The following is a 24,733-nucleotide window of genomic DNA, read 5'->3' on the forward strand; positions in this document are numbered from 1 at the left end:
TTGTTATGTTAATTAGGCAGGTTGTAATTCAAGCCCATCGAGAGCAGCTGAATGAAATGGCATCCCTGTGTTTTGAGGAAGAGACCTTGATAAATCAGATGTCAGCAGCAGTAAGTGTTTCAGATGATGACTTCAGTGTTCACTGAACTTCTGTAAGAATCCTAAAGAGCATTAATCTGAATTAGTGACATCCTACCCATCAATTCCTGTTCTCAGTCTCTCCCCTTTTTTGGAGCCAAACCTTATCTGATCCCTGAGTCAGATTCCTAGGAGACTGTTCAGTTCCAAGGCTTGTTGTGCCTTGGCTGATCTGCACTCTGCCAGTGACTTTGCTGGAGATTGAGAAAGACATGCTGACCACGAACAGTTTAAGTTAAAACATCTTTTCCTTATCTCATACCAGTCTCCAGGGATATCGCAGCATTCAGAATGCTTCTGCTTCCTGCATGAAGCTTTTGTCACTGCCGTGTGGGTCAAATTACAGTCAGTAGTTCAGAAAATCAGCACACCAGTGAAACATGATGTCTCCCTGTATATAGACATTAGTAAAATGTCCTCACATATCAATCTCTCGCCTTGGATTCCCTTACCTGTCCCACCATAGATCTTCTGATTCCTAGTCAGCAAGGCCTCGCTCACCCAGTTCTTTCCACCGTGTCCTGCTCCATCACCGCAGCTCTGGCTTGCTTCCCTCAGTCACACAACGGATTCCTTAGGGTAGTAGTTCTGAACCAGGGGTACATGTACTCCTGAGGGTATGCAGAGCTCTTCCAGGGGGTTCATCAACTCATCTAGATATTTGCCTAGTTTTACAACAGGCTACATAAAAATCACTAGTGCACAAGTTAGTACAAACTAAAATTTCATACAGACAATGATTTGTTTATACTGCTCTAGATACTATATGCTGAAATGTAAGTACAATATTTATATTCCAATTGATTTATAATTGTATGGTAAAAACTAGAAAGTAAGCAATTTTCCAGTAATATTGTGCTGTGACACTTTGGTATGTTTATGTCTGATTTTGTAAGCAAGTAGTTTTTAAGGAGGGTTGAAACTTGTGGGTACGCAAGACAGATCAGACTCCTGAAAGGGATACTGTAGTCTGGAAAGGTTGAGAGCCACTGCCTTAGGATATCCCTGTCACAGTTCAGGGCAACTGCCCCTATATTCCCCCTTTAGGGTCCAGGCAGGGTTCCCACTCCAGGCTTCTCTCCTATTCCCTCTCTGGGGTGGAGACCCATGTCTCTCTCCTTCCTGATCAGGGTATTTCCAGGCTGCACAGTTCCCAGACTATGTTGTGATATCCCCAGCAAAAGACAGACGGCCTAAGCAGGCTTGTTTCACTTCTCTCCTCAGAGAGAGTAAACAACTTACCTGTGGTCAATTACACTATCACCCAGCTCATTCTATGAAAATACATTGATCCTTAAGGTAAAAGCATTACAGCGAAAATATATTAAAACAATTAAAGAAGCTGCATGTATGCTAGTAAGCTTACCAGAGATCACCCCAGCTGCAATCAGGGCTCAAGGTGGTAATCAGTCCTTCAAGCTCCAGCCAGGGGGTTTTCTGTGGTCACAAGTTCATAACAGCTTTCACTCAGAACAAGCATACTCATTAGTAAGTCAGTTACTCCTTTATTCAGTTTGTCTGTGAACTTCCCTCATGTAACAGGTGAGCAGCACGCAAACCCCCCCCCCCACCCCATCCCTGCAAAGCTTCAGAGATTGAGTCTGTATGGGGGAGTCTGCAATCCCCTCCTCCTAAGTAGTTCCTAGGAATTCCACTTCACATATAGAAAAGGAGTACTTTGTGGCACCTTAGAGACTAACAAAGTGCCACAAGTACTCCTTTTCTTTTTGCGAATACAGACTAACACAGCTGCTATTCTGAAACTTCACATATATTGTCTCAAAAGATCAATCAGGTCTGCTCCATTGTTCAGCATAGTTTTTTGAAGCTCACAATACTTCCCAGAGATTGCATTAATCCTGTCTTCCTCCTAAAAAAGTTCCATGCAGGCCCACAATAATACATACTCCTTTGCATTTGTAATGAACTCCTAAAATACTTAGACTTAGTTCAATAAGGTTTAACTTAGTCAGTTTTCTCCAGGATATCACCGGAAATTGGATAACTATCATAATCTGCACCTGGGGTTTTAGTTCCGTTACCTTGTGCAGGCATCCACACAGCCCCACGTGCATCATCACCAGCCAGTCCTCTCAGGTTATCCTCTTCTGTGGCTTGTAAAAGCACACAGCTCTCATCTGGTTTTGTAACAAGGCCCTCTGCTCCTCTAAACCCAGAATTGTTTTACTTTACATTTCCCAGATCAAAGTCTTGCTGCCTTTTCAGCTCTCTGTCTGTATCACTGAAGCTAAGCTCCCCTTCTGCATCCCCTATTGTCAAATGCATTTTAATTCCAAACAGCTCCAAACTTCAAGTGTGGCTGCAGGGACTCTTGCCTCAGAATTTGGAATGGGAGCCACCATGTGGCAAGTCTACCATGCTTTCCAGCTGACTGCACTGGTGCTTCTTTACTGAATAATGTTTCCAGGGATGTTCAGTAAGGGGCTTGACAAGTGACATCCTAATACTCCATTTGTTTAGCCAGAGGCAGCTCTCCTTTTTTAAAATATTTAAGTTTTTCCTCCTGAATTTCTATCATTCACTGGAAGCGACTTGGAAAATATATTCACCTGCTCCCTATGGACAAGTAAGAGTCCATGGCAGTGGTATGTTACCCCGAAAAACAGGTTTTGGGGGTACTCCTAGAATAGCCCACCTATTGCCCATCAATCTCTCTTCCCTCGGGCATGGGTCTTGAATGTAGCTAAGGAGGTACCTGGAAGACACAGATACAACCTTCCAATAAAATGGTTGACACTGGCAATATTCTTTCCATAATAAAACCAACTAATAATCCCTAATACAATAATAATCTAGAAACACAAATCCCCTTATAAGAAGTGGTAGAGCATCCAAATCACATAACACACAGTTCAAATGATTCTAAGTGATTGTGCTCTGTAACCAGTTGATCGCTGACAGCAATTCTTAAATTGAAATTTACTTTGGGATCGAATCAGAGCTTTCTTACCCAAACCACAAATTCCTACCATGTGATCTAATGGCCTCCGTTCAGTTCTTAGTATACAGGAATTGATATCACCAGCCCATCCCCACCACCTTCCCTGCCCCCCAAAACATCACATGGACAAGCCCAGCTGAGTGGGGCCTACAATTGAATGGGCTGTGGAGATGGTCACAGTGCTGATTCCCACCAGGTCAGGACTGAGGTGCATTGATAGGAACGGGCTTGCATTGCATCTGTCCTGTAGATTGGAGAGAAGAGGGTGGGACAGCTGAACTGGAGAATGGCAAGAGCAGAGACCATTTCAAATGTGCTTTTCTTACTATTGTATTTGGCACCCAGTAAATACCATAATTATGTAGGACTGTTACCATCCCGATCTATGATCCAGCCCCCTTTGCCAGCAATAACTTCACTGGAAGAAAAAAGTACAGGTGGAGCAGTAGGGAGGCAGACTGTAAATAAGCCAGTTAGCCCCAGTAGCTGGGGCCCGAGACTCTTGCAAACAGAGCTGTGCTATTTTTCAAGGTCAGGCCTTTAACAAGAGAATATTGAGTGCACTGATGACACTGGAAGTAGAATGCCAAACATACTTTTATTTACTGCTTCAGAAGAGCAGCTCTTTTTCTCACACCTCACTCTGCATGCTAGTTATTCCCCCTCCATCTTATCATCCTCCGTCCAGCATTAATTTTGTTGATTTGTTTTCCATTCTAGGATTTTGAAAATTATGTGACCAAACTGGACGAAATCCTGATGCTGAAATCAAAGTGTATCCAAAGCATGCGAGCCCAGCTTCAGCTCTATTTAGCCTGTCCCGAGACTGACGCTACCCTGCAAAGAACTACAACACCTTAGTCCGCTTCAGGTTGCATTCATCCCACACTGACTAGTTACTGCAACAAATGCTCACTATTTCCCGACCTTTGGTGGTCAGGTACCCCTGCAGCAAGGGAGGTGGCTAGTGTAACGTTTGGTGTTTATGATTAACGTATATTTTAGATAATGGCTGAGAGAAATTTAAGTAAATGAGAAATCTTTATAGGTCTGGTTTGAAGCCAGGGGCTCTGTATTCTTAGGTCCAGCCTTATAATAGGAAACCATATGCTTTGAAGCAATATTTCTGTAGCCTCAAAATGCACACTGCAGCAGCTGTGCTGCTGAGAAAATGACGCAGCTAGGAAAACACTTCAAAACCAGAAAAGTCTGTGAAAAGAAATATTCCAGACTTACAAGAACTGTTTTAAGAAGGGAGTGAGGAAATGGAGGTGAACAGCTGTTAGCTGGAGTAAAATAACCCAGGCAGAGGTTTAATGAAAATCTAGTTACAGCTAGACTGGTGTATAGTTTCAGCAGAACCAAGGTGGTGGCTAGAGTCATTCTGTGCCTGCTACTAACACTGCAGACATATTGTAACCAGTTGGTTGTAAGGATTGTAAGGATGCTTTAAGTGATGGACAATAAATGACTTGTTAGAAGGCTCATGTGCAAGAGAACTTGCACTGAAAATTCACTTAACCTGCTGCTGCCTGTACTGATTTTACATTGGTGCCAGTTAATCAGAGGATCTTGGCCTAGTGGTAGGTGGGATGGCTGTGGGTCTGTCCATTGCTGCAGTTTATGCGGTAGTACAGTTCTCCCGTTCAGATCAAACTGCAGAACTGATTTTTCCCCCTTCAGAGCCAGCTGCAAAATATCACCAGCTTGGGGGGGGGGGGGGGGGATTAGACGCTCATTAGCCTCACTATTTCCTGAAGTTGGCTGCTGAACCCCACCCATCAGAGCCATCAACTGGATCCCTCCACAAATGCAACAGACAGGTCTCTTATGTCCCACATTTTCTCCACAAAGGAGTATACCAGCTTAAGCCATAAGTGACCTTGAAGAATATGCAGCTTAGATCATGTACTCCAGAAACTGAACACATTCTAAAATCTATTCTAAAAGGAATCTGAGTTTATAAAGAACTTTGATCTAGCCAAAAGGGGCTTGATCAAAATATTGCAGTTAATCATAAATGTCAGGGGTGAAATAACAAGTGTATCCTTTGAGAATCTGAATTTCCAGTCTGCATTCATAACTGCACTGGAGCCTGGGCTTATGACCGGCATTAGTACAGTAACCTTTCAGCTAGATAGACATACAGTGTTAGCCAGTGGCTTGGGGCTTTGCAAAGGTAACATCCCTGTGCAAATGCTCCTAGAAACTTCACATATAACAAATGCTCAGGAACAGAATTCCAAGGCAAGAAATATGCAAAGCAACCCTAAGTTTAGAAGTGATCTTTCAAAGTTCTCTGACTTCCCTTGCTGTCAGGTCTCCCTCTTGCAACCGGTTGGCTTATCTCTGGGAGCAGAAAGAGGATTTATTCCAAGATCTGAGGAGTTAAGGTTTTTAATGTATTCAGATTACAAGCCAGCATCAAGTCACACTTGAAACCAGCAGCTCCAGGAAGCCAGCCAGGTTGCCTTTGCCTCTTAGAAAGTAGCTTTCACTGCTCAGGGAAATGAGGCATTCAGACACGGAGAGAGAAAGTACCTGTTTTATATTCTTTAAGCATGACACCTTGGCATATACCAAGGCAAACATGTTTGATAGTCAGTAGTCAAGAAAAAGCCACGGAGGAACATGGATTTCGTTACACTATTCCCTAGGAGGGGTTCTAATTACTGAGTGGTAAGAGGAGATATGGCACTGAGTTTCTTTGGGAATTTTCCTTTAAAGTACATGATTGTTGGAAAGCCCCTTCCCCTCCCCTCCCCTCCGTCCCTTGTGGGTCAGGAATGCTCAGAGAGTGGCCGAGATAGAGCAGACAGTCAATCGTTCCAGGACTGCAAGCAGATAGATCCTGACATTTTGCAATAGTGTCCATAGCAATTTCTTAGCATATTTGCAGAAGACAAAACTTGGTGGAGTGCTGTGGATAGCATGCAGGTTAGGCAGGAGCTGGGGGAAGGAAGTGGGAGGGAAGTGTGTGCAGTGGTCACAGGAAGAAGAGAGGGTTCCTCTGGGCAGATGGTTATATACAGAGCAGAAAGTGAGCGCCTGCCAAGGCGAAGACTAGAAGCAAGTGGCAGGACTCGGTGTCTTTAAATTTGGGGAGCAGAGGATCCCCAAAGGCATGCAGGCAGGCACAGCTGAGTAGTAAAACCTTGATCTACCAGGGAGAAGAGTTTTAAAGACAGGCTCAGCAAAGCAAAAGCCTGAAAGTTCACCGGGAGAGGGGTTAGACACATTCCTATGGGGTTATTTAAAATGGTCATTTCTAAGTGGGTGGCCAGAGAAGAACCATTTGTGACACCAGTTGCATGAAAAACCCATTGAGCTTACCTCACTCGTTTTCCAGGATGTATCAGTGACAAATATGGATCAGCGAACCAGCCAGTCATCCAGGAGCGGGTAGCTAGTTTGGATACAGGATTTTTGCATCTCAGCTGAATCACCATGTAAGCCTTAAATGCTCTGTCTCAGTGCTCATTCTTCTCAGTTCTCCCGTATGAAAGGGATTAGAACTGGCACATTTCAGCCTAGCAACCCCATTTCACAATGAGAATTCACTGAGCAGAGTGTGATTCTCCCTGTAAATGTTAAGTTAAAGGGACACCCAATAACTTGAAATCCAGGCAGTTTTTAAAAAGGAGTTAAGTCCTCTCAGGTACTACATGTGTCCTTGGGTTGTGGTGGCACAATTGAATTTTTCTATTTAATGCATTTTTTTCTCCTGTTACTGGGTAAGAGACTCTCATAAACAGGAGAGGAGACGAAGGCACCAAGCCTGGAAACATTTGCACACATTAACATTAAGCACAGCAATAGCGTATTACATGCCCACTTGTGTGGAGAACTGGGTTCTGAGTGTGGAGAGGAAACAGTAATATTGACTACACAAGCTGCTGTCAAATGCACTAACAATATTTTCGCCCTCCAGTCTTTCAGTTCTGTTATTTAGATGTTACTGTAATTCGTGTGCAAGTTGGTGTCTCTTTACAGGTATAATCAAGATGGTTTTCATTTCAGATTGATGAATGGGGTGTGTGCACAGAGTCTTTATAAAACAACCTTGTTGTATGAAGAGCCTGACCACGTAAAATCATGTAAACTAAGAACTAAAATTAATTCACTTTTGAATTTGAGTGCAGTGAGTGGATGTTAGCGTGCATGGCTGACTTTTGTGTTGTGCTTAAATTTACTGTATTTAAATTAAAATTCTGTTGACTACAAAAAGCTCTTATACACTTTGTCCAGGATTAAATGTGTTGTTGAGATCTAATCCAAATTAGATTGTAAAAGATAATACTCCACGGGGCAAAAGTATTACTACCACATCCCCACCCACAAGCCCAGCACTTCTATTGACATCAGAAGCATCATGCCACTAATTTCGCCAGCTGCACACGACTGATAATTTTTTTAAAAAATGATTTGCAGCCTGCAGCCCCTCCAGTCAGAGAGTCTTGCACCCTGTTACAATGAGCATAGCGACAGGGAGAGATGACTGACCACACCAGAAACCTGTGGCAGAACAAAGAATAGAAATAGGTTTTGAAGTTTAAAAATGTGCCCTGGCGTAACAAGCACCATGATAGGCTGCAACTGGGAGCCTGATGCCTGCGTGCTCCGGAGACGAACAGATGATGCTGAGGCAGGGTGAGAATCAGTTATAGCAGTGAGACAATTGTGGACTGGTCCCGAAAAGGTTCAGTAGCAGCTATGCATGGGAGCCACAGAGCTGTATTTAACTCATGGAATGCAGAGTGGCAGCTGCCAGCACTTCTCCCAGAGCCGTAGAGTATGGGTTTTCTTCAAGGCTTTCACCATTAAAACTGGTGGCAACCATAAGGTTCTCTCTCAGCCAGCAGGCAGGTGACGATTAGGGTTTTGCAGCCGTCATTTTAACCCTTAACCATTTGGAAGGCAGACAGATTCTAAGGCCGGGGGGACCAATGTGATCATCTAGATCGACCCTTAGAGCAGATTTTAGAAAAACATCCAACGTTGGTTTGAAAATGGCCAATGATGGAGAATCCATCACAGCCCTGGGTAGATTGTTCCAATGGTTAATTACTCTGACTATTAAGAACGTACACCTTATTTCCGGTCTGAATTTGTCTAGCTTCAACTTCTAGCCATTGGTTGGTGTTATACCTTTCTCTGCTAGATTGAAGTGCCCATTATTAAATATTTGTTCCCCAGGCAGGTACTTCTAGACTATAAACAAGTCACCCCTTAACTTTCTCTTAGTTTAGCTAAACAGATAGACTCAAAGAGCTCTATCACTATAAGGCAGGTTTTCTAATCCTTTAATCATTCCCATGGCTCTTCTCTGAACCTTCTCCAGTTTATCAACATTCTTCTTGAATTGTGGGCACCAGAACCGATGCCTGTGGGACCCCATTGGAAACAGATCTGCTAGATAACTTCCCATTTACAGCTGCATTTTGAGAGCTAGCAGTTTAATATGTGCCCTGTTAATTTTATATCATTTTTGTTTTTTAATCAAAATATCTTGGAGCAGTATATCAAATGCCATACCGAAGGCTAAGTATATTACATTAACATTATCTTTTTGTCAATCAAATGTATAATCTCACCAAAAAAAGATAGATCGTTTGACAGGCTCTGTTTTCCATTAATCCATGTTGATTAGTATTTATTACATTATCCTCCTTTAGTTCATTATTAAATCAAATCCTGGATCAGACGCTCCATTATCTTGCCAGGGATCAATGACAGACCTATAATTCCTGGGTCATCCCATTTACCCATTTTAAACATTGGCACAACATTAGTTTTCTTCCAGTCTTCTGGAACTTCCCTGGCGCTCCAAGACTTACTGAAAAATCAACATTTACAGTTCAGCAAGATCCTCAGCCAGCTCTTGTAACACTCTTGGTTGCAAGTTATCTGGACCTGCTGATTGAAAAATATCTAACTTTAGTAGCTTCTGTTTAACATCCTCTAGAGATAATAGTGGAATGGAAAGAGTTATCGCCATATGAGACTGAATTGTCTGTTTTTCCCCAAATACAGAACAGAAATATTTATTGAACACCTCTGCGTTATTATTGATAATACTATCATTTCCATCTAGTAATGAACTAAATACCATTGTCAGTATTCTTTTTATTCCTAATATATTTTAAAAACTCCTTATGGTCCTTAACGCTGCTGGCCATACATTTCTCCTTGTGTCCCTTGGCTTCCCTTTATCAATTTTCTACAATTCCTAACTTCTGATTTATAGTCATTACTCTTCACTTCCCCTTTCTACCATTTGTTTTATATAATATAATTTAACCACCACCACCATATTTTCCCTAGATTATTGGTTTTTGGGCATCTCATAAGACATTCATAAATGATTTCCAATTATTGTTTGCATTTTTCTGATTAAATTATCCCTTCCAGCTTACATGCCTCACATTTTCATTGTTTTCTGCCTCAGACAATATCTCTGGAGGCTGCAAACTGCCCCATTCATTTCAACGGGTTAACTCTGAACCCTAAAAATGTCAATTGAAGTGTCACACATTGATCATTTTGCTGCTGATTGTTTTAGTAAAAACAACCCAAATGTGCTTATCCCAGTCCCAAACTTCCTGAGGTGAGGAATAAGTACTGGCCTATTGCACTGACTGTATTAACTTGTATATATAAACCACTAAACTTCTCCGCACCCTTTCCTTAAGGTAAAAATGAAGGTGCCAGAGAATTTTCATCCTGTTGCACAAGGCATGACAGAATTCAGAGACCCTGCTACATAATTTGGGACCAGCTGGCTGGGGGAAAAATTGGTTGGGTTCTTCCTTGACGATTTTTGTTTAACAACCTGAAGCAGGCTGGCTCTATATATGCTCACAGGTGTCTCAATAGCTTCTCTCACAAGCTGGAGAGTGATATTGAAACGGCTGCGTGAGTTAGCATGAAGCAGCCAACAGCTCCAGGGCAAATCGGAGCCACAGCAGGTTAGTTTGTGCTTGGATACTCCACAAGTGCTGACATGGTGACTCTCCAACAAGACTTTTTAAAAACAAAAAAACAAAAAAACGTAACGAGACAGAACCACAAAGAGGTGAATCTGTATCAAAGGAGGTTTGGTTAAAGTAGGCTATGCTTCATTGGCAATGCATTTCATGCCCTTTCTGTGGGAGGTTCCTTCCTGGACAGAGATTTTTCATGGGGAAAAATTCAACTTTCAGAAGTAAGGAGCAAATACCGAGACTCTCATTTGTCTGTGTTAACAGTGACATTTTAAAACCTGTTCTGATAGTTCCTTGTGAGTTGTGTCCAGCTCTGTCAAATAGACACAATACAAGCATGGAGCATCTAGGCGTGGCAGGGATTGCCTGGGTTTGGAGGACCTACTAGGTGGGACTGATTATGATTACATCCCTCCTCCCAATTGTAACAATTCACCTCCTCTACTGAAACCGGAGCGCAAGAGATAGAAACGGGACACTGGGAATTCCATTTTAGGGTTTTATTAGGAGTTTTCTGCAGAATCAAAATATTTAGCAAATTAAAGATTCATCAAGAAACTGCTTATATTTTATGTATTTAGATCTTTAACAATGTACAACTTAATACACTTTGAACTATCAAAACCAAACAAAAAGAACCTGATGTCTATTACTAGATGTTAGTGAATGTGTAACTAAAGCAGTGTGAAATAAATGGAACGAATGCAGTGAGTATATTGTTTGTATTTAAAGAAAGTGCTTGAAAGATAAACCCCCTGCTTCACACTGAATATCATTTAAAATAGACCATCAACTGATTTCCTAGGAGGGCATTTGTTTAAATAACCTATAAACCTGGAGGGGAGAGATTGCAGAGGCCCAGCTCTGACCTCTTCGGTTCAAGGACCAGCCACTGGGTGTGAGTCCAGCTAGAGTTCAGAGCTTACCTGTTCTGAAGAAACTCTGTTTACACACCACTCAAGCACTGGATACGTATGCCTGGCAGAAGGGCCAAAAACAAGAGGGAAAGGAACAGCTTCTCTCTTTATGCATAGCGACAGGTTAGAAACCAGTGTTCCACTAAGCTACAGACTAATTTTCAACCCAATACAAGTAAAAGTCCATTGCACTAAAGGTCAACTTCAGTTAATCTGAACTGTGATACAGCCAGTGTTTCAGTAGAAGCTGACACCATGAAAGCAGCTTCAAAGAACCAGAGCATTCTTGTTTCAAACCCAACTTTGTATTCCTCTGTCCAAGTCCAGTGCAATAGTGAGGAGGAAAAAAAAAAAAAAATACTTCCAGCTTTGTCTATGTACAATTCCAGTAGTGGTCGGGCAGTCTAAACTCTTCGTGGCCAAACCAGAAAAGGAAACCTAGGAAAGGGCGCTTTCCAAGTTTAACTGAAGAAAGGACGTTAACTCCTCTCACTGGGAAGAGTGCGCTGGAGTGACGCACACAGATGGGCTCAGTCAGTCGCATTCTCCAATGTACACGAAACACAGGGCTTCTTCCCAAAGAGAGAGCACATCACACGTTCCAGCTGTGAAGATGGCAGGGGTCTGGTTACACGGGCAGGCTGCCTTCCCCTGGAGGCGCTCTCCATTATTCTCCAAGAACCCCAGTGTTTTCAGCTGGCTCCTGCACGGGCCATTAGATCTTCCAAAGCATTGTCCTGGTCATTGTTATGTAATAATAAGACCTCCTTAATGTCTTTCAGTTCAAAGCCCATTTCTTTAAATTTACTCATTAGCTCGAGAAGTTCTGTTGTCTAGAAGAGAGACAGACATTAAGTGTTTGAGAAGGGGAAGGTTCCTGGAAAGGCTCAGCTTTGATTCAGGGGATGCTGACGGGGGCTGGGAATGCAATGCAGAGCAGATCTCCTGCCACTGGCCAGAATGGGGGCTGCTCAGTTAATCTCCAAAACTCCCAGCTGCCCTAGATAAACCAGTTCAACCGCACTTGTTTAAAGGATGCACACTGAACGGCATGGCAGCCATTCGGCTGTCCTCGTTATCCACCCTCCTTTGCCTTTGTAATCCCTACAGAAAGCTGCACAACGATTAGACGGCTGGTGTCAGAGACCACTGCCCATCACGTTGACCTACACTGCCTCAGTTTCCTTGTACTCCCCCGTCAATCTGGCTAGCCATCTATTGTCTCTCGACTCCCACTTAGACTGCTCGCTCTTTAGACAGTTCTGTATTCAGACAGCATCTAGCACAATGGGGGGCTGATCTAGGATGAGGGCTCCTAGGCACTATGGGAAGAAGAAGAAGAAGGAAACCAGCAGGCAATGAAGCTTGGGCTGCAGTGCATCTATTATGCATCACTAACTTCTGCTGCGTGAATTAACCATTTGAGGCTACAGACCATTGTTGGGGCCTACACAGTCTCCATTGAGAGTTAGGGATCAGTCCCCAACATGCTCTTCACTGAGGCCACCCTGCAGCTTGCAGGTTTCATGCCTTACCCATGGATTGGCCAGAACCAGTCTGGACCCTGCGCTGGTCATGTAGGCCAAAGCCAGCCCTTTCAGTTTTTGCTGCCTTCAAAAGTTGTATCAATTTGAAGTTGTGACCATGCTTGTTAGAAGCTAAAGGCTAATGGGGCTGAGTCTGGGAACTGTACAACTGCCCTTGCTATCACATGGCTCTTCGGAGCGTATGGGACGTTAGTGGGGTCAACCCAGTTTCCAGGAGACAGGTGTCCAACAACAGCACCACCACAACTGGGAGCCCTGAGTCTCAGCAGACACCAAGGGCTGACAGAAGGAGGAGACATCTGAATTGTGAATTCGCAGAAAGTTGTTTCATTTGCAACCCACGTTCCTAACAACTCCCCTGGCTTCCCCTCCTCCCACCAAACTTGTGTAAACCTTTCCCAAAGGGGGTGTCATCTAAGGACTGGCTATTTCCTGGGTTTGGGTGAAGCTGGTTCTGTCACCAGGTTTGCAGGAGGGGCTGAGTGCAGATTCCTTCCTGCAGCCAAGTCCATGCCACTCCACATCTGCCATGCCAGGAGCTGCCCCTCGTGCTTGCCTGACCCTCCTTCTGCCAAGTCCCATTCCCATCCTGAGTCCAGGAAAGAGCAGGGGAGTCCGCATGTACCAGCAACACAAGCTAAAGAGGGAGCGCGGGCACCGAAGGACCAGTGACTATGTGGAATAGATGGGTAGAGTGAGGCTGGCTGCCTAGTCTTGCTGTCAAAGCTGTAAGTCAGGAGAGGGAAGTTAAAGAGGGAATGGTCTACAGTCAAAGCTGTAAGTTAAAGAGGGAATGGTACAGTAAAGGGGGCACAGGGCACAAGCTGAGAGTCCAGCCTCACCCTTGAAGTGCTCAGGACATGAGCCCCAGGACCTCAGTGCAGTGTTTGGAGAGTGAATGCAATGATCCTTAGCGTCTGGGAGATTAAACACCAACCCTTCTTACAGTCAGCTTCCCAGCCTCACAGGAGCCAAGTCTCTGGCATTAAAACAAAATCAGAGTTTCAAATAATTTACTGCTGCTGAAATCAGTCCTTTGTGACATCGGCTACAGCAAGCAGTTGGTGCCACAAATGGCTAGAGGACTTCAAGCAAGGCTGCTGGAGCAGCAGAGATCTCAAGGCAGGTTTCCTGTTTTCATGCAAACATTGCGTAGCAAAAATAATGAAAGTGGCTGACATTCGGAAGTGGAGGAACTGGTTCTGTAATCAGAGCAGAACTGCTCCCAAACAAGAGGTTTCTCAATGGCCGAACAGGCATTCGCTCGACTTCAATGGTGAGAGATGCTCTCTGAAAGTCAGTAATATAACCCTGCCGCCACAACAGAGCAAAGCACCTCCCCATGGCATGTAACCAGGACAGCCTCACCTTCTCCTCTGAACACTGGTACATTTCCAGAGCTGCTTCAACAAGGAGAGGATCGAAGCCCTTCTCACAAAGCTGGCTGTGTGCAAACAGATAATCAAGAACCTGTGGGGGAAAAGGTAAGATAGGAGAGTGGAATTCACCACTAGGCTACTCACCCGTGCACCGCAGCCCATTGACAGGGCTTCACTAACTGCCTAGAGAAAGTCCTTTTTGTTGGGACTAACAGGTTCTCAGCAAGGGAACTTGTTTAGAGAAGCTGAACTAAACTCTTTTGGCCTTTCAGTCTCTCTCTCCCTGAGCTTTGGTTTTCACTCTTTCAGCCAGAAGCCGTCTATAAATTAAAGGCTGGCCATTCTTTTGCCTTTTAATGTGGATAAAATTTCTGCCATCAAGCCTTGTTTCAGAAGTGGCTAGTACTCGTACACAGCAACTATTTTTAACACCCTGTTGAGGGTTCAGTGATCAAGATGAAAAGTCTTTTGAATCCTGGTTTCTCCACAGACTTCAGGGAGCTGATCCAATCTGAAAGCAGTTGCACCTTTTGAGATCAGTTCAGCTTACTGGATGCTCTACTGAGATAAGAGCCAAATTCACAGTCCATTTTGGTCAATTTCACGGTCATAGGATTTTAAAAATAGTAATTTTCATGATTTCAGCTATTTAAATCTGAAATTTCAGGATACTGTAACTGCAGGGGTCCTGACCCAAAAGGGAGTTGTGGGGGTAGTCATAAGGTTATTGTACAGGGGAGGGAGATCACGAGATCGCCACCCTAACTTCTGTGCTGCTGCCTGCAGAGCTGGGCCCTCAGTCAGCAGCTGCCGCTCTCTGGCCGCCCAGCTCTGAAGTTGGACTTTTCATAACTTGGCACCTCATGCAGTCTCCAGAAGTCACATACACCAAGAGTGCCAGCTCTTGAAGTATATAGAGCAGTATAAAGTCACTGTATGCATCCGATGAAGTGAGCTGTAGCTCATGAAAGCTTATGCTCTAATAAATTTGTTAGTCTCTAAGGTGCCACAAGTACTCCTTTTCTTACTGTGTGTATGAAATTTTAGTTTGTCCTGACTTCGCTAGTGCCTTTTATGTAGCTTCTTGTAAAACTAGGCAAAGATCTGTATGAATTGCTGTACCCCCTGGAAAACTCATGCGTACCCCTAAGGGTCTGCAAGCCCCTGGTTGAGAACCACTGCTCTAGAGTACAAAGATGCTTTAAGTTTGCGATTGGCTGGAAAGAAGATGAGTCACTCAAGCAGCCAATATAAAGTATCCTTTCTACCAACTGCAAGCACTGATGGGGCACTAAACCCATCCCCCTCCGTGCTCTCGGTGGCTAGGGAGACGCTCTGAAGAGGGCACAGAGCAACCGTAAGAATAAGGAAAATTTGGCAGCATTCCTCCCCTATTTGTTTGGGTAGAAACATTTTCTGGGTCTGAAACGGATCCAGACTCGTAACTGCCACTTCACTATGCAATGAAGTGAGCTCTGTGACCTCATGTTAGCAAGCGCCGTTCTGAGGCCATCTGCACCATATGCTGCAGTGACTGAAGATCTCCACACACTCCAAAGAGCCAGCTGCTGCATCACTGCTAAAACCAGCATGTGTTATTTGTACCCAGCAAACCCTTCGGGCCAAGACTAAGTTCCCGCTAAGCTGTGCGGCCACATAGCAGCCTATTAAGTGCTGCGCAGGTACTCCGGGCTGCGGCAGGGAGAGATGCCTCTCCCCGCCAGCTCCAGCCCAGCCCTGGACCTGCTGCGGCCAGGGGAGTGGCGCCCCTCCCCTTCCCTCAACCCAGCCCTGGCCCGGACCTGTCGTGGCAAGAGGTGCCTATAATGCGGCCCCAGCCCAGCCCTGGCCCTGCCGCACCTCTCCCACAGGAGGGGCGCATACCCCCCGCCCTGCCAGCCCAGGTGCTGCTGCGAGGAGAGAATGCTTTGGGGGGGAGAGTCCCAGGGCAGCCTGAACTCCAAACCCCTCGTCCCCAGCCCACACCCCCAGCCGGAGCCCTCACACCCCTGCACCCCAACCCTCTGCTCCAGCCCTGAGCCCCTCATCCCCGGCCCCACCTCCCCAGCCAGAGCCCTCACCCTCCCACACTCCAAATCCCTCGGCCCCAGCCCTGCCACATGAATTTTGTTATGTGCACCAATATGGAGGTGATGTGTGACACATCACCTCCATACTGGTGCACATAACAAAATTCATTCCACACATGGGTGGGAAAACTTAAGAGGGAACACTGGGCCAAGATCTCCCGAACAGTGAGCCTGCATAAAAGCCTTCAGTGCAATAGCTGCAGGCACCATAACTGCAGTTGGCCCAGAAACTGTACATAGAAACAGCCTCTTTATCTAGGTACTTGCGTGGCTTTCACCCCCGTTGTATCTGAGCAAGGCGAAGGTCCATGCTAAAGTTCCTCACTTGAAGTCTAGATCTCCAAGCCCAGCCTCTCTCCCCACAAAAAAGGAAAGGCCATGTGTGGTTCAGGGCCTGCCCTGATTTCAGAACAGTGGGCAGGAAGCATTGCTAGGCTGGTGCCGACCTAAGAAATGTCTCATGTCTGAAGCTGCCACTGGCTGCAGCCAATGGATGCACTCTCCTTGTAGCCAGTTCACCTGGTACTAGTGACACCCACACTTCACCTCCAAAATCCATTCCCAGTTAATCTGCAAATTACGGCAAATTCCAGGCCTCCATTAGGTCCTAAGTGTTTTGGTTTTTGTAAGGCCATGAGGTCCACACTACTGACAGAGATGGCTGCACCTTTGGAGCTCCCACTCCGTTTCAAGAGATCTTACCTGTTCTATATTCTGTCCTTTCTTCTTCATGGCTGTCATGACATTGTCGTAAGAGTATCCCATGTTGACGACTGTTTCCACACACTGCCTCTCACTGGCGGACAGGGCCTGCAGCATGTCTGAGTACGTGGGGCCGCTTGACCATCTAGTGCAGCTGGTATTACTGGGCACTTTAGACACTGTGAAGTTTTGGTGCGTTATCTAGGAATGGGAAGCCAAGCAGAAATGAGTGGTGATACATCTCTATCCCAGCACCATGCCTCTTCCCTCCCTGGCCAGTGTAGGACTACTCTTTACAGAACTCTGAGGGAGTTATCTCATCTCATTTGAAATTAATGGAGCTGGGCTTCCCACACTTCCTTGGGAGACCAATCACTGTTGGGATGAAACTGAGCAGTGGGGTACAAAAACATTCCCTCCGCTCCCAATGATCTCTTCTAGGATCACCCTAGGCAGTTCCTCACCTGATATCCCCTTCTACTTAGAAAGATACTAGATCTATGTTTGCTAATTTAGCCAAGCTCTGTCATCATGAGATGACAACCAGCTAGAGAGATCAGGTAACAAAAAGAGCATTTATGAAATAAGCAGAAGCAACTCCTGGCCCTACAAAGGTACAGATGACCACACCCATGTGCTGACCACTTTATTGACGGTCAGTACACTCATAGGAGCCATTCATTGCTTCCTTCACACAAAAGAACATTACCAATGTATGGGTAATTTAGGAATGTACTATGCAACATACCAATTTATGTAGGTAATTTGGGAACTTACCATAGGGAACTCTGATTCCTTGTAGTCTGGCTGTACCTGTAAAAACAACAGATGAATGAGAAGATTGAAGAGCTGTCTACTGACAAGCAAAGTTCCTAGTGAGAATGGGGCCTGGAAGGACAGAGCCAGGAAAGATGGGTAGAGGAGCAATAACTGCCATACTGGGTCGGACCAGTGGTCCATCTACTACACACCTGTCATTGACAATGAAACATAAAACACCTTGTAGTGGAGAATTACGGAATAGCCTACCCGTAAGAGATGTTTCTTCCCAACCTGTCAGTCAGCAGATGGCCCAAAGAGGGAGGATTTATAGCCCTTCTGAGAATAATTCTAAAACATTTTAACCTAATGTAATTGTGGATGCTAATTATCGATGCAAATGTCCAATAGATTGCTGAAGCCTGCTAAGCTCTTGACCTGCGTGATGGCTTGCAGCAGAGATCCACGAGCTGAGTTTGTGCTGTGTACAAGTATTTCCCTTTATCAGTTTAAGGCTGTTGCCGACAGATTTCACTGAATGTCCCTCTGCGTTTGGATTATGAAGAAAAGTAAAAGGAACACCCAGCAATTTCTCTTCTCCCCCACTCAGCATTTTGTTCTCTTTCATCACCCCTTACTGGTCTTCTCAAACTAACCTAGCCCATCATTTCAACTCGCTAGGCCTCAGACTATTTCGGTGGCCCATTTCTGTATCCCTTCGGCTATATTCTTTTCTGAGTTGTCTACAACTGACTGCAGTAATCTAGGTGAGAGCATGAGAAAATTTCAGTATTTTCTACCCATCCCATTTTTGATGCATCCAAACAAGGCCTGCTTTTTTGACTACTGTGACGGGGCAAGGCCAGATGGCTGTAGAAAAGCAGTGGGAGATAGATATATTAGCTCCAGGCTAAACAAATCCCTGGTACCAGGATAAGTGAAATGGCAGCTGATCCAGGTCAATTAAGACACCTGGGGCCAATTAAGAACTTTCCAGAAGGCAGGGAGAAGGCTAGGTTGATTGGGATACCTGAAGCCAATCAGGGGCTGACTGAAACTAGTTAAAAGCCTCCCAGTCAGTCAGGTGGGGGTGCATGTCAGGAGCTGTGGGAGGAAGTTGCGCTGTTGGAGAGGCTGAGTAGTACACACCATATCAGGCACAAGGAAGGAGGCCCTGAGGTAAGGGTGAAGTGGAGCTTGAGGAAGTGGGGGCTGCTGTGGGGGAAATAGCCCAGGGAATTGTACGTGTCATGTTTCTAAAAGGTCAGCTACCATAGCTGATACTATTAGGGTCCCTGGGCTGGAGCCCAGAGTAGAGGCCGGGCCCCTTTGCCCCCCTCCCCCTGATTAATAACTGAGACTGGGAGACAACAGAGACTGTGCAAGGAAGGATAACTTCTCCTCACCTCCCTCGCTGGCTTATGATGAAAATGGCTCAGTAAATTGGGACTCTTGTCTCTAGAGAGAGAAGGGTTACGTGGAAGGTCACAGTGAGTCTCTGAGGCTAGTGAAATCCGCCAGGAAATGTGGAAGCCACGGAGACAAGGACAGAGCTTTGTCACGCTACCCTTTCACTGATCGACACATACTCTGTCTAAAAGCTGGGGGGTAGGAAGGGCTCACTGCTAACCTTTTGCCGTGTTGAAAATTGGCCATTTATTCCTACTCTGTTTTGTCTCTGAGCCAGTTTCTAATCCTCCCATTCCAGGCTCCAGAAAGCAGCTTTTGGGATCTTGGGTTTGCCTGTTATCTAGATGAAAATTCTAAGTTCAGGAGCATTTGTGTATCAAACACTGGAACCTGATCAGCTGTGTGTCTCTATCTCGGTTAAAGATTTGCTCCCCTTTCACATGCGCAACAGAAAGCTGTTGCTTACCCACTACTAAATCAGCACAGGCCACCATCCAGCTAGCTGGAACTCAGGCCCACTCAGATTTACTCCAGGCTGGACCAACTTTGCCCAACTGTGGGCCATGTTGGAAACTTGCCAGGAGCCTCAGGGGCCCATCTATTTGAACAGAAGGGTGCGGGCTGCACCTACCCATGGAGAGAAGCCTTCAGACTACACATCCCAGCATGCAATGCTTCATTGCAATACAATAGCTCAAAAGTTGGTTGCCAGAACTTTACAGGCCTGAAGTATGAAGTAAGCACGCTCTCAAACTTCACCAGCATCATTTTCAATCCTAAAGAAACGTACGTTGCCTATTGACATGATTTTCTTGTGGGTGTGGGAGAAGGACACGGATTATAACTGGAGCTAAGAGGAAGTCACCATATGAATTCCCTCTTCAGAAAGCTTTCTCCCCGCAGTTTCCTCTGACCTGGGGGCTTAGAGCCATTTGGAGACATGTAAGTTCAGAGATTTCAAGCAGAGATCTGCTTGGCTAGGGAAAGCATTGTATATTAGCACACAGCATTCTCCATAGCCCTCACTACTGTGCTCAAGCAACGGATGATCCTGGACTGCATCCTGCCCACACTCCAGCCAGATCTGGCTTACATAAAAGCATTTAAATAAGAAAGCCAATGAGCAGCACCCAACTCATGGAGGTAGTTCTGTTTCATTGCACTTGTTCCAAACCAGCCATTCCAGCCTCAGACGCCCCAAGAGAATGTGACTTTACAGTTAGTCATAGTTGAGATCACTTCAGTGCTGGCGGGACAGTAAGTGGATTCTCTTCTGGGAGCAGACGCTTGTTAGAGAAGGCTCATGTGTTCGGATACTGATTTGTCCCAGAATGTCTGATTTCTGTGGGGCAACAGTAGGTCAAATTAATTAATGGTACATCCCAGAGCTGCTAAATCTTGGGGGGAGGCAGGAGACATGAGAAGAGGGGAGTTGCTCCTCATCCTCCCCCTCCCCAAAAATATTCCTAACCAAAGGAGGAAACTAAAACTCCAGAGTAAACTAGTGAGAAAGAAACAAGTGAACACCATTCACCACACTCACCAACCTCTACTTCTGTGAACCACAACCCTATGTTTAATGTACATACAGGATTGTGGCTTAGCACTTGCCCTGTGCATGCTTTGACAATACTGTTGCCTTATTCCATGCAGGCTGGAAACCACAATAAAGATCAGAACAAAGTCCACTGAAAGAATTGAGATAACATCCAAAATTCAGTATATAATTATATCAATAGCCCAACTGTCAATACCCACATGCTAAGCAGCACCAGGTAGAAACAGCACACATCACAAAATGAAGCCTGCACTTCATTTGTCAGCGCTACACCCAGATCCATTTAATTTCAATCCATTAGTCCTCACAAGCAGTTTTTCTATTTGTCTTCTTGCCTACTTTGTATAAACTGAATTGTGAAGATCACCAATTGTCAGACACTATATGACATCGAGCAGGGCAGAGGCCAAGAAGTTCAGCATCTAAAGATTTAAACTCAGAAGAAGAAGAGGAAGCCCCTTTTACAACAAAAGGCAACTTGTGTAGTTTCAGGTAAGTCCCAGTTTTAAATGACCAATATTCTTGTGCAACCACCATAAAAAAATCTAGTCTCTATTGGCAGTTATTAAAAATTTAACAAGTCACGCCAAATCCAAACCACCAAAGTCAATCTCGACTACAGGGAAAGAAGTTGTGACAGGACACCATGACACACATGGATGATCCCAAATGGGGCAGACAGTCCAACTAAAGATGGACAGGAAGAGGCTCTGTATGGACATTTTACCCCAGATGTCAAGAGCTGCTCTTAATAGAAGAAACCTTCAAAATTATCTCAGACGACCCCTGGCTTTCATCTGTACAACCATGATCTTCTGAGGCTCGGGACTGAATTCTGTATTTAGTTATAAAATTCAACAAGAGTATATTTCTCAAGTCTTTAAGACTATAACATGGGAATCCAAAAAATCCTCCAGCTTATTGTTAAGACTCCTAGAAATTCGAGACAGGAGAGCCCAGTTATGTCAGCTTACCTCTTTCTCAGCTCTAAAATACTGTTTCCAACGGCATTTGTCTCCTACGACTTTGTCCAGTCTAGTGTTAAGTGTCTCAACTAAGGAGACATCCATGCCCTTTCCTGGGAAACAGGTCTCAAGTGTGAGAAGCTTTTCTTGCTATTCAATCTAATTGTTGAACAATTTCCTTCATTTCAGTCCTTTTCCTCCTTGAAGCATTCTACAGAACGCCTGCCTCCTTGGGGCTTGCGAGGATTTCTCTGGTGTAGATGGGCCCAGCAACGGTCACATCTCACCAACTCTAGCTGCTCAGCAGAGCTATTATTTATTTTCATCTTTCTCTTCTCAAGCTCTCTAGAGCCACAGGATATTCTGCCTGAGCCATGTGTGAAGATAAAGCTATCACAGCCACATGATCTGATGAATGATGCTCTCTAATAAGAAACAATATTCAGATCAATGATTGCTCACAGATGGGTTGTACATATTTTCTTTTCCTGCTGCTTTCTGGATTAACAGCATTTGCCTTCAGCCTCTGCACAATGCTAATTTTATTGCAAAAGGTAAAACTCATCACTTTTGCTGTGCCTCAACGACTAGTTATTTTCCAAAATGCTGGGTTTCTGTATTAGCATATGCGTGCCTATGCCTGCCAGCTGATTTATGGACTTTGGTTTCAAGGTTGTATGTATTGACTGTGGTAGAATGATCAGCAAAAGGCAAGTATTCCTCAAGGGCTCTCTACCCCTTTGTTTGGGTACGTGTTAGGTCACTTGCTTTCTGACATCCAGTGACATGTAGCAATCTACAATGCCTTTGAGTGGAAAATGTATACCAGTGTTACCATGGCACCAAGATGTAATGTTTTATATTAAACATGAGGGGTCTCCCCATCCCCTACCTTCAAACCCTTCCCTGCAATAGCTAGGGTTGAGATTTTCAGAGTCAACGATGGGATCTGAATGTCCAATTTCCATTCATTTTAATGGGAACTGGATGTTCAAATCCCTTCGGTTCTTTGAAAAAGTTCAGCCTATGTTTTGAATGGAAAAGGAACAGATGGGGTAAACGAAGTTTGCTTCTTCCCTTCAAGCTGTGCTGGACTGAAATGGTCTCCGATCTCTAGGCCAGAACCAATGTTTAGAAGCATTTACTGGTCATGACACAGTAGTTCTAGAACTCCGAGCACAGGAAACATCTAACTTATTCCAAGCACTTTCGGCACAGGTTCAGGCCTGAGAAAAGCAGGTACCAGATTTCAGACAAGTGTTATTTTAACTCAAATAAAAACCCACTGTTGTGTTTGGCGGGGATGCTGGAGCAAAGAACATTAAAAGGAGTGGCTGCCAGTTTATTGTACAGGTCAGCACTGAAGCACACAGCTCTACAAGGGAAGTGGGGATACTTGCATTGCCAGTGTCTGTAGCAAGGCTACATCAGTCTCTTGAGCTATAAGCCAGATCACTTTTAGCAGCTTGATAAAGTCATCTGAAAACGTCCTGCGTGGGGATGCCACATCTCACTACTGACTGTCCTCAGATGTGCCTAACACAAGCATTTCAACTGAATGCTTGCATAAAGAATTTGATTAAATCCAACATGGTAGCTTAGAAATGAATGTCTCAGTTTGGGGTGAACAGCCAGAACATATGAGAATATAGCAGCGAAAAATCTTACCAGAGCCTTAAACCCAAGGTGTCCAAGATCTCTTACCATGAATACCTCTAGCAACTTGCCAGGAGCCAGAAAACACCTCAGGGGCCTAAAGTGAATTAGATTACAGCTGTCTACATCCAAAACAGTGACATGTGATCTTCTGAGACTAACTCCCAGCATCCAATGTTTCATCTTTAGCTGATCAGTTTTCCATTTAGATCAAGATAGAGCAATGCATGAGAAGACATGTACTGTCAGCAGACCACATCCGAGTATTAAATCAAAGGAAGCTACAGGATGCATTTTAGAAATATGAGTCACATTCACCTTCCCCTTGAACACCCCAAACCTATTTTAACGTGTTGAATCCTTACCTTAGTTGCTGTGTTTTGAGATGATTGTTCTTCTGTACAAGGTGTTGACACAGATAGGGAAGGCAGCCTGGATGAAGAGGATAATGTTGACGTGTCCATTCCACTGTCCACATTTAAAGTAGAAAGTCCAACAACATGATGTCCGTTGAGTTCACTAGCCTTACTGGGAGAGCAGGCCTGTAAAGAGCTGAGGAAAGTGCCATTGTGGAGACAGGTAGCGCTGTGAAAAGTGCTTGTGAGCTTTGACATTTTCTGATCACTCTCATCTGAGTCGAGCTTGGGAAAGGAGAGAGATTTGATATTGCTCACTGATGTGATGGGGGAGAGGGACACTTTGGAAGACAGGGACATCTTTTCACAGCTTTCCAACTGTGGTAAAGCGATAAAGCCATTGGGTTTGTGAAGGGGCTTGAAGTCCAAGGTTGCCCTTTCTATGGATGCCAGAACTTCCTGATCTTGTAACACAGACTCCGGCCCTACTTCGGGCAAGTTATTCTCCAACAGTTGGGTGACAATTGGCCCAGTCGTACCAACGTGAATTTCAAGAATATTTTTCAGTTCTTCTTTTTCATCAATCGTTTTTAGCTCCAGATTGTCAAATGGGTCTTCTTCACATTCAAAATCTGCTGGGTTGAAGTCTGCCTTTGGGTAAGGTGGACTAAGGTCCTTTTGCTTTATGGCACTGCTGTTGGCAGGGGTGGGAGTAAGAATGTTATTGTGCTGTAGACTAGCAAGAATAGGGTTAATGGGAAGTGGCATAGCCTCAGAGAAGCCCATTTTGCTGTTGTCGTCTGAAGCAGCCTTGGAATTAGCTATTGCTTGCGCAGCCTTTTGCTCTGCTTCTCTCTGAGCTGCTTGAATTTTTTTGATGTCTTCCGCCCACTCGACAGTTCTCTTTTCCAGGGAGAAGTCATACTGTAAGGAAAAATGAGATTCAAGGGTAAGGAACATAGTCACTACTTTATGACGGCATCATCATCCCATACGTAGCAAGGAACGTGGAGTAACAACTTAGGGGTATTACCCAAGGGGTGGGGAGGATTTCTCTCAACTAATATCTCTGCTCATCTACAGACAAGTAGAAGACATTCTTTGTGCCTCTAGAACAGGGGTTCTCAAACTTCATTGCACCAAGACCCCCTTCTGACAACGAAAATTACTACATGACCCCAAGAGGTGGGACCGAAGCCTGAGCTCACCCTGGGAAGAGGGGCCAGAGCCAAAGCCCAGACCCCACCACCCCAGGTGGGGGGCCAAAGCCATAGCCCAAGGGCTTCAGCCTCAGGCGGGGGGCCTGTAACC

The 24,733-nt window shown here is 44.8% G+C and overlaps 2 protein-coding genes and 1 long non-coding RNA gene across 11 annotated transcripts in view; 1 reads left to right on the plus strand and 2 right to left on the minus strand.

Moving 5' to 3' along the window:
• Nucleotides 1-1,746, minus strand: part of LOC119856078 — a 37,112-nt gene extending 35,366 nt beyond the window's left edge. Inside the window, exons 1-2 of one of the 2 annotated variants that reach the window (XR_006281795.1) lie at nucleotides 1,505-1,746; nucleotides 401-529 (exon numbers count right to left, since the gene is read on the minus strand). This is a non-coding gene — a long non-coding RNA (uncharacterized LOC119856078). Of the gene's footprint in view, nucleotides 1-400; nucleotides 530-590; nucleotides 799-1,504 lie in introns of those variants that run through there. The other variant, XR_005293146.2, reaches the window with a different exon arrangement.
• The window catches only part of KIF24 (kinesin family member 24), a 44,095-nt gene extending 36,768 nt beyond the window's left edge, over nucleotides 1-7,327 (plus strand). For 2 of the 3 annotated variants that reach the window (XM_038403165.2, XM_038403167.2), the window contains exons 12-13: nucleotides 17-110; nucleotides 3,821-7,327. In XM_038403165.2, the coding sequence (XP_038259093.1) occupies nucleotides 17-110; nucleotides 3,821-3,961 (235 nt within the window). In that variant the 3' untranslated portion in view covers nucleotides 3,962-7,327. The remainder of the gene's footprint in view (nucleotides 1-16; nucleotides 111-3,820) is intronic. The other variant, XM_043515576.1, reaches the window with a different exon arrangement.
• A 3,241-nt stretch (nucleotides 7,328-10,568) lies between these two features.
• Nucleotides 10,569-24,733, minus strand: part of UBAP1 (ubiquitin associated protein 1) — a 62,768-nt gene continuing 48,603 nt past the window's right edge. For 5 of the 6 annotated variants that reach the window (XM_038402169.2, XM_038402174.2, XM_038402173.1 and 2 more), the window contains 5 exons: nucleotides 23,432-24,346; nucleotides 17,496-17,531; nucleotides 16,719-16,919; nucleotides 13,916-14,017; nucleotides 10,569-11,833 (listed from right to left, as the gene is read on the minus strand). In XM_038402169.2, coding sequence (XP_038258097.1) covers nucleotides 11,693-11,833; nucleotides 13,916-14,017; nucleotides 16,719-16,919; nucleotides 17,496-17,531; nucleotides 23,432-24,346 — 1,395 coding nt within the window. In that variant the 3' untranslated portion in view covers nucleotides 10,569-11,692. Of the gene's footprint in view, nucleotides 11,834-13,389; nucleotides 13,527-13,915; nucleotides 14,018-16,718; nucleotides 16,920-17,495; nucleotides 17,532-23,431; nucleotides 24,347-24,733 lie in introns of all 6 variants that reach the window. The other variant, XR_005292998.2, reaches the window with a different exon arrangement.

The sequence above is a fragment of the Dermochelys coriacea genome, chromosome 5, assembly GCF_009764565.3.
Source record: "Dermochelys coriacea isolate rDerCor1 chromosome 5, rDerCor1.pri.v4, whole genome shotgun sequence".
Taxonomy (NCBI): Eukaryota; Metazoa; Chordata; order Testudines; family Dermochelyidae; genus Dermochelys; species Dermochelys coriacea.